Raw genomic sequence first — 8,415 nt, forward strand, 5'->3', positions numbered from 1 at the left:
CTCCCTGCAGTGTGTTCGGTCCGGGTCTTCCGGCCGAAATACGTTCCGTACATTACGGACGTAACATGGTCGTGTGAACCCAGCCTTACTGAGAAACAACTTAATAGAATTTATTCCAGCTTTACAGAAGAGGAAACTATGTAACTATGTAACATGGTCGTGTGAACCCAGCCTTATATCCGTTCCTGGGAAAGCTGAGTGACTACCAATATGGCTTCCACTACATCATTCACTGGAGTTGTCATCCATCTTTTCTAAACCCCTGAATGACAAGTCCTGCCTAATACATCTCCCGCTCATGTCACGCATAGCGGAGCAGAAAATCTGGGTTACAGCCCCTAAGAAGCTGGCATGGGTCAATCTGCCCAGATTGGTAGAAAATGATTTAAATGTTAGATTAAAAATAACCTGTAGAATGGTTTGTCAAGTTGTATAACATTTTCTTAGGTCATTTCTAGGAAAGCTGGGGGACTACCATTATGATCCAATGACAACACTCACTGGAATGGTCACCGTTCCCTAGAGTACTGAATTACAAATCTGAAAGTGAATAGGGGTTGTCGACATCATATCACAGGGGAAGGGGGATGTCACCCGCTCAGGACACCCGTCTATTAGCCAGAAAAGAGCTTCGGCAGAGGGCAGTTCTCTCTTTGAAGGACTTGACAAAACCAGATATCACATTGATCATTTATTTACCTGGGCGCATTGTAATACAACACTCCCCTGCAGTGTCGCAGAGCCGTTAACATCCATATTAGCTATAACACAGCTTTTCCAGGACTCCTGAACAGCAAATCATTGCTCAACTAGTCAGATTTGCCATTCAGGACTCTAGGAAAGCTGGATTACAACCGTGGGAGTTTAAGTATGGCCAAATTGGTTGTAACCCACTTTCCCTATAAAAACATAACCAAGAAAGGGACGATTTTTATATTATTTTTTTAAAATTACTTTAAAGGGCAACTTTTGACGTCAGAAGTTCTGATCGGTGGGGGTCCGAGCAGCGAGACCCCCAAGGATCACTAATACAATGCGGCAGATGTGCTCGTGTGCGTTCTGTGCCACTTTGCTTCTGATTGGCATTTCTCGGAGTGGTGTACGGACTCAAAAGAAAGTCTATGAATCCCATACACCGCTCATCCAAGCGCTTCTGCCACTCTGTTTTAGCGATCGGTGGGGGGTCTCTGTGCTCGGACCCCACCAATCAAAACTTGCTGACGTGTCAAAAGTTTTTAAAAAAAACAAAACGTTTAGTTACACTTTAAAGTTTTTGGTTTTTTAAGTGGTCATCTCTAGTTTATCAAAAACCCGATACAGCCCTGGGGGTCTAGAAATATAATTCCATATGCGGAGGTCACATCCAAAAATCCAGATCGGGGCAACAGGTCTGTCCTATCACATTTCAATAGGTGAGGAGTCAAGGTAAAGATAAACTGGCATGGCCCATACACACTTGGCATCCTTGTGCATTGTCCCCATGAATGGGCATTACGCCCCTGAAGAGCTTTTCTCCTCAGTACTGATCGTTTGCACATTCTGATCTTGCGTCTTCTTCATTTCCAGACCTTTCACCCAAGTATAGAAGAAGGAGCCCCCGAGCACCATCGCATTGCTTGTCCACCACAAGAAACTTTTCCCTTCTTGGTAGTAGGACACAGCCAGTACAGTTTGGGCACAGGCCTTGGCAGTGCCAGAGATATTGTGGGTGAGAGGACTAGTGAATTTAATTTGCAGTCCCGTTACATACCCTATACCAAAGCCAAAAATGCCCCCTAGAGTCATCATGCCCCAGAAGTACGAGGAGTAAAGTTTGTCAAAGGAATAGAGGGTACCCAGCTCCCCAAATACGAGCAGGAGGGGTAAGAAGAGGAAGCAGGCGTTGACATTGTTGTAGAACGTCAGGCGCCAGATGCTGCCGTCCACAGCAGGAAGGACCTTTTTGGTGTATATGGCATTCAGCGACACACACAAACTGGCCAGGACACCAAAGAATATGCCAGCCCAAGACAAGGTGCCCCCTGCGCCCTCTTGTTCTATGCCCAGCCAGAAGCCACCTGTGGAGAACACAAAGATATCAAATTAGAAATAAAATCAAGAGCAAATTTCCTGATATTCGGAGTCTGAAAAAGCTGGGTGACCACCCCTACAGGGGCTCCAAAGAAGGCCATACTGATTAACCCAGCATTCCTAGATTCCTGAATGTCAAACCTTCCCCACTATGTGCTGACTTATACACCACCCCTTTATCACCACCAAATTAAGCAAATTGGAAATTCAGGCAAATGATAAGATTTTTTGTAGCCCAACTTTTCTTGATTCCTGAATGGCAAATCGGTCTTGAGAAAACAAAAATATCCTTATAGAATTCTTACAAGTTGTGAAAAATTCTTACTGCCCCCTTTTCCAGGGAAAACTGGGTGACAACTAATGTGGATCTCAATTACAGCTCTCGCTAGTTATGTCACCCAGCTTTTCTAATGTACTGAATACCAAAATTTGAAGATGAAGCAGCATACAGTAATCCGGGATATATCAGTGCATAACCAGGAGTCTGGGACAGCTGGGTAACAACCCCTGTGGAAGCTGTAATGGGGCCCATATGGGTGGTTACCTTATTTTCCCAGAAACATGCGGGGAGCTCATACTAAAATACGGGAGGAAAATGTTTGTTTTTTTAACCAACAACAACGTCAGCACTTACTGGTTGTCGGAGAAAACCAGCGCCTCACCTGTCCATGGGTTATGTGTGGTATTGCAGCTCCGCTCCATTCACTTCAACAGAGCGGACAGGTAGGGCACCGTTTTTTGGAAGAAAGCAGCCATGTTTTTGTAATACTGGACAACCCCTTTAATTCTAGTATAATAAACGGTTACGCAACCGTTTAACATACTTTTATTTATTTTTAAACCATTTTTCAAGATCTCTGCATGCGGTCAGTGAATGGAAACATTTCAGAGACTGAAAACCTGTACAGACATACGTTTACGCTCACGCAGGATGGTGCGGCTTTTGATGTGGTTTTGCCACAGTTGCAGGTTTGAGCGGCGCTGCGTCTTGGAATAGTGTTATTTAATACAGAAACAAAAGCCCTGTGTAAATAAATGCCGTTTTAGCAGAGCGGCTTGTGAGCGGTTCTGAATACTTTATAGCGCTGAGGGTTTGCAACAATTGTATCCAGTCTTTGTAAGCCTCTGAAAGTTAGACAGTCTGGATTTATTAATACATTTTGCCTGCACCGATACAATGTAGCAAACGATCAGGACAGGAGGGACATTTGTGCTGTTGATGTGTTTAGACTTTGACTTTCAACGGAATTGCTGCAGAAATGTTCTGCAACAATTCCGTTGTGTGAACAAGTCCTAACAGTTGTCCCGTCACTTAAAACTTTTGCAGAGATCAAGGGTCCCTCAAATCCCTGTTGATGTGGCCATTTCCAACGTACCCATTTATCTCTATGGAGACATTCAAGGCCCCTTCGGGTTTTTGGAAGAATGCTTCCAATCACTGACAGCTTGCAGAGATCTTGAAAACGGTGGAATTTAAAACAAAAAGTGTGTTACAAAGTTTGAGCTTTTTATTATACAATTATTGAGCGTAATTTGGCAAAACTGGAAAACCCCTTTAAGGGCAACGCAAATAATTATTTTTTGGAGGGAGAATTTTTCCTATGGGAAGATAGGGGCGAGTCTTACCTAAGATGACCCCACAGGCCATCAACGCGTGCCAAGACGTGGTTTGTTTCAGCAAGATGTAGGAAAGGATGACATTGAAGACGGTACTAAGGCACCTGCCCACCGTGTAGAAGGCCACGCCAAGGAACTTGAGGCACAGGTTGTTAAACGTGATCATGCCGATGAAGACCAAGGAAAGGGGCAGGACGCTCCGCAGGACTTTAAGGTCAAAGCGGACAGAAGGGAACTCCATCAAATCTGCTGGGAAGACCAAGGCGAGCAGACTGAGGGCTTTACACAGGAGGGCGGTCACCAGGCACTGGTAGAAGGTGACGAAGAGCGGGGCGTCCAGCTTCAGGGATGGGCTGTCCAGCAGGTACTTGTTCAGGAACACCATGGTGATAGAGATGAACCAGTAGAGAATGACCACCAGGGCGATCTTCATAGCCCTCACCAGGAAGGGCTCCCTATCCCCCTTCTCCAGGTCCCCATCTCCAGACAGCGCCATCCTCAGGATGCCGGAGCGTTTCAGAACCCTGTGCATGATGAACAAAGCCAAGGTCAGGGCAGCAGGACATGAGAAAGAGGCAAAACAACAACCGGCACAGATCTAAGCACGCCAGCAATATAAAAGTCCCTTACCACTCCCGCCACAAGGGGGCGCCGTACAGCTTCTCCCACAATAGGCTGTAGCACTGCCCGCCTCGTTTCTAATGACGACAGCTCTCACTACTTATCTTTCCGGGGGTTGACGCCTTCTAATGACGTCACTTCTAGCGTTACTGTCGCCAGCAGTGAATGAAGCCGCCATTTAGTTGGAAGTATTGATGTTTTATAGGGCTATATACTGTATGTTACTATATCATCTTTCCTGTTAGATGTCGAGAGCAGCCGTGCATACATCATGGATCAGGCAGAGGGATGGGTTTGTCTTTTGCACAGTCGGCAAAGCTGCCACATTTTGAGTATTATCCTTTATCAAGAATCCCCGCCCTCAAGTACTGTGCACGCCCCCACAAGGGCACCCAAAGATACCCCCTATAAACAGTGCTTGCCTAATAGTGCTACAATATAACAGTGCCAGCCTAATAGTTCTACCATATAACAGTGCCAGCCTAATAGTGCTACCATAGGAACAGTGCCAGCCTAATAGTGCTACCATATAACAGTGCCAGCCTAATAGTGCTACCATATAACAGTGCCAGCCTAATAGTGCTACCATAGTAACAGTGCCAGCCTAATAGTGCTACCATATAACAGTGCCAGCCTAATAGTGCTACCATAGTAAGTGCCAGCCTAATAGTGCTACCATAGTAAGTGCCAGCCTAATAGTGCTACGATAGTAACAGTGTCAGCTTAATAGTGCTATCACAGTAACAGTGCCAGCCTAATAGTGCTACGATAGTAACAGTGCCAGCTTAATAGTGCTACCACAGTAAGAGTGCCAGCCTAATAGTGCTACGATAGTAACAGTGCCAGCCTAATAGTGCTACCATAGTAATAGTGCCAGCCTAATAGTGCTACCATAGTAACAGTGCCAGCCTAATAGTGCTACCATAGTAACAGTGCCAGCCTAATAGTGCTACCATATAACAGTGCCAGCCTAATAGTGCTACGATAGTAACAGTGCCAGCCTAATAGTGCTACGATAGTAACAGTGCCAGCCTAATAGTGCTACCATAGTAACAGTGCCAGCCTAATAGTGCTACCATAGTAACAGTGCCAGCCTAATAGTGCTACCATAGTAACAGTGCCAGCCTAATAGTGCTACCATAGTAACAGTGCCAGCCTAATAGTGCTACCATAGTAACAGTGCCAGCCTAATAGTGCTACCATAGTAACAGTGCCAGCCTAATAGTGCTACCATAGTAACAGTGCCAGCCTAATAGTGCTACTATAGTAACAGTGTCCGCTTAAATAGTGCTACCAAAGTAACAGTGCCAGCCTAATAGTGCTACCATAGTAACAGTGCCAGCCTAATAGTGCTACCATAGTAACAGTGCCAGCCTATTAGTGCTACCAAGGTAACAGTATGAGCCTAAAAGTGCTACCATAGTAACAGTTCCTGACAGAGTGCCCCATAAACAGTGCCAGCCTAATAGTGCTACCATTTACAGTGCCAGACAGAGAGTGCATCCATAAATAGTGCCAGTCAGAGTGCCCTTATAAACAGTGTCAGTCTAATAGTTCTACCATTTACATTGCCAGCCAGAGTGCCCCCATAAACAATGCAAGACAGAGAGTGCCACAATAACTGCCGGACAGAAATCAGCCCCTATGAACAGTGCCAGCCAGAGGATGCATCATTAATAGTGCCAGCCTATACTGCTGCCACCATCAGGGTGTGAGAGGAGGGCCAATGTTAGGCGTTGGTGTGACTTATCTAGGGTACTACAATGTGCAATTCTAAACGATTGAAACTTGTGCCACTGGTCAGAGAAAGTTTTCTTTTTGCTGATTATATGAATGCACGTGATTGATATGTACAAGGGGGTATTAACATGAGTAATTAATGTTGCTTTTTTTTTTTTGGCAGTGATTTTTGCCATTTTACACTACTAATCTAAGTATACTCCAACAGTGGAAACGTTTGTCCAAATGGAAAATAATTCCTTTTGTCGCAAATATCTTCCCATATAACATTATATTAAAGAAAAACTCCAGCAACTCGACATTTTATCCTCATAATGCTGCTGTATTTTTCCTGACCAAATCTAACCTGGTTGTCTAGATCTGGTAACCAAGCCGTCAGCAGCCATATTACTTGCAGCAATCCCACTAATCTCCCACATCAGGGAGCAGGATCATTACCTGGCACCTAGCTTCGACATTGGGGGAAGGGTTCGTCGGCAGAGAAGGAGATGGATGATTATGCGGCAAAATTCGTACATGGGGCAGCAAGTTGCCCGGAGAATGACGGAAATCTTCAGTTGTCACCCCATAAATCTGTACACTGTTACTATGCGAAGGCTTAGTCAAACTCCAGCAGATATACTATTATGCAGAAAGCCAGGAGAAATTGCATCATGAATTCAGGTAACGATTCACATGGAAAACTGGTTTCACTGGAGATTACCTTTAAAGAGGTCAAGAGTCGGAATGGGGTGCAACTTTTATAATATACACCCTATTCCAATTCTGTTACCAATCCTAGGTCGGCATGGGGAGGAGGGGAGCTTGTTCTTATGCCACCTCCTGTAAGCCCCACACTTGATTCCCAGAGGCAGAATCAGGATGTTAGTGTCACCTCATTCCAATTTCAGCCCCTGGACCCCCATTTTTTTGCAGTGTTCGACCCTTGTGATAATTCCTTGTATGTATTTATATGTCAACTGGTCCAAACTGGAGGCTTTGGGCAGAGCTGGGACGTGTTGTCGTTAAGTGCCAACCCTTCACCCGGACATGCCACTCAGAGATATGTCTCTGTACTTTATAGGTCACCCACATACCCGCTTGGGTCCACTTGCTTGAGTTTTGGCAGTACCTTCAATGTTTTACAGACAAGCCCTTGTAATCCTTGTACTTTACAAATAGACGGGACACCATCCAGAAATTGGCAACATCTAGCACCCGTCCTGGACTACAAGCCCCAGCATGCCCTGCCTGCTGGGCAACCAGCACCTGCTTTCCTCTGTCTTAGAGTAGGTACTGTAACTTTATTTATCAGTGCAACAGCTAGGAGTGGACTGAGAGTGCCAACGGTACCCGAGCTGGCACTAGTGATATATCACCTGCATACCCTGTGGCGTTATGACACGACCTCCTGAGTATCAAAGTAATGAACTCCACTGACAGCCTCAGATACTGTACTTGACATGAGGCGAGTGTGTCCACTCCGCTGGCAGATTCTGGGGCACTGCCCAATAGCCCGTCTCAGCCTGTTCCCTCTAACAGCACTAAAAAGCACCGTAGAGTATTAAGTCCTATGTTTTTGGATACATATTTAAGCACATTTACTCATATTTACCTGCCCAAATGATTTAGTGCCAGAGAAAGTTGCCCTATCACTCTGCGCCCTTACGTACCTGTAATATGATGGTAAGTTTGCACCAGGTGTACCCACCAGAAGTGATTGCCAGCACACTGCAACGTCACTCCAGGAACAGGAGCAGAAAGTAAAGTCACGCCCTCCTTGTCGAGTCTGCCGGCTTGTTCCTTGTCACACAACATTCGGGCTGGTGAACAGGTTAATCTGGTGACACATTAACAGTACTAACAATAGCCGCACAACACACCCAGATCCTCTACACACTCATCTATCATGTATTATCTATCATGTATTATCTATCTATCTATCTATCATCATGTATTATCTATCTATCTGTCTGTCTGTGTCTGTCTGTCTACACAGGATCAACATTGAAATCGCAACGCCAAGAAGTAAAAGTTTTGGAATTGTGGAAATCACAGGATCGATAGACATGCTAATGATATGCAAATGCTAAAAAAATGGAAACAAAATATTCCAAACATCTTGATTCATTCAGTATCGAGTATGATAAATACAGGCACTTACACGCCCTGGCGTGCTATCAATGAGGTTATTAATAGTTGTCTGAGGAATGTTATGCCACGCTGAATGCACTTGGGCACGCAAATCATCAGGATTGGCTGCTGGCAGCTCCCTTTGCAATTGGTGACCAATGACGTCCCAGATGTGCTCGATGGGAGACAAGTCCGGAGCCTCTGCAGGCCATGGTAGCACGTTTAGACCAGGCAGCCTGGCATGGCCTGTTGAAA

The 8,415-nt window shown here is 45.2% G+C and overlaps 1 protein-coding gene across 3 annotated transcripts; it reads right to left on the reverse strand.

The window, feature by feature from the left end:
- Positions 1 to 678: 678 nt before the first annotated feature.
- SLC35C1 (solute carrier family 35 member C1) lies at positions 679 to 7,806 on the reverse strand. 3 transcript variants are annotated; one of them, XM_075837024.1, is made up of 3 exons: positions 7,701 to 7,806; positions 3,697 to 4,211; positions 679 to 2,057 (listed from the first exon to the last, which is right to left on the reverse strand). In XM_075837024.1, the coding sequence occupies exons 2-3, from the start codon at positions 4,181 to 4,183 to the stop codon at positions 1,492 to 1,494; spliced, it is 1,053 nt and encodes a 350-aa protein (XP_075693139.1). In that variant the 5' UTR covers positions 4,184 to 4,211; positions 7,701 to 7,806; the 3' UTR covers positions 679 to 1,491. The 3 variants fall into 3 exon arrangements, with proteins under 3 accessions (XP_075693139.1, XP_075693138.1, XP_075693137.1); XM_075837023.1 differs by lacking the exon at positions 7,701 to 7,806 and adding an exon at positions 4,318 to 4,456; XM_075837022.1 differs by lacking the exon at positions 7,701 to 7,806 and having other exon boundaries at positions 3,697 to 4,310.
- Positions 7,807 to 8,415: the final 609 nt, after the last annotated feature.

This window comes from Rhinoderma darwinii, chromosome 9 (assembly GCF_050947455.1).
Source record: "Rhinoderma darwinii isolate aRhiDar2 chromosome 9, aRhiDar2.hap1, whole genome shotgun sequence".
NCBI classification, from domain to species: Eukaryota; Metazoa; Chordata; class Amphibia; order Anura; family Rhinodermatidae; genus Rhinoderma; species Rhinoderma darwinii.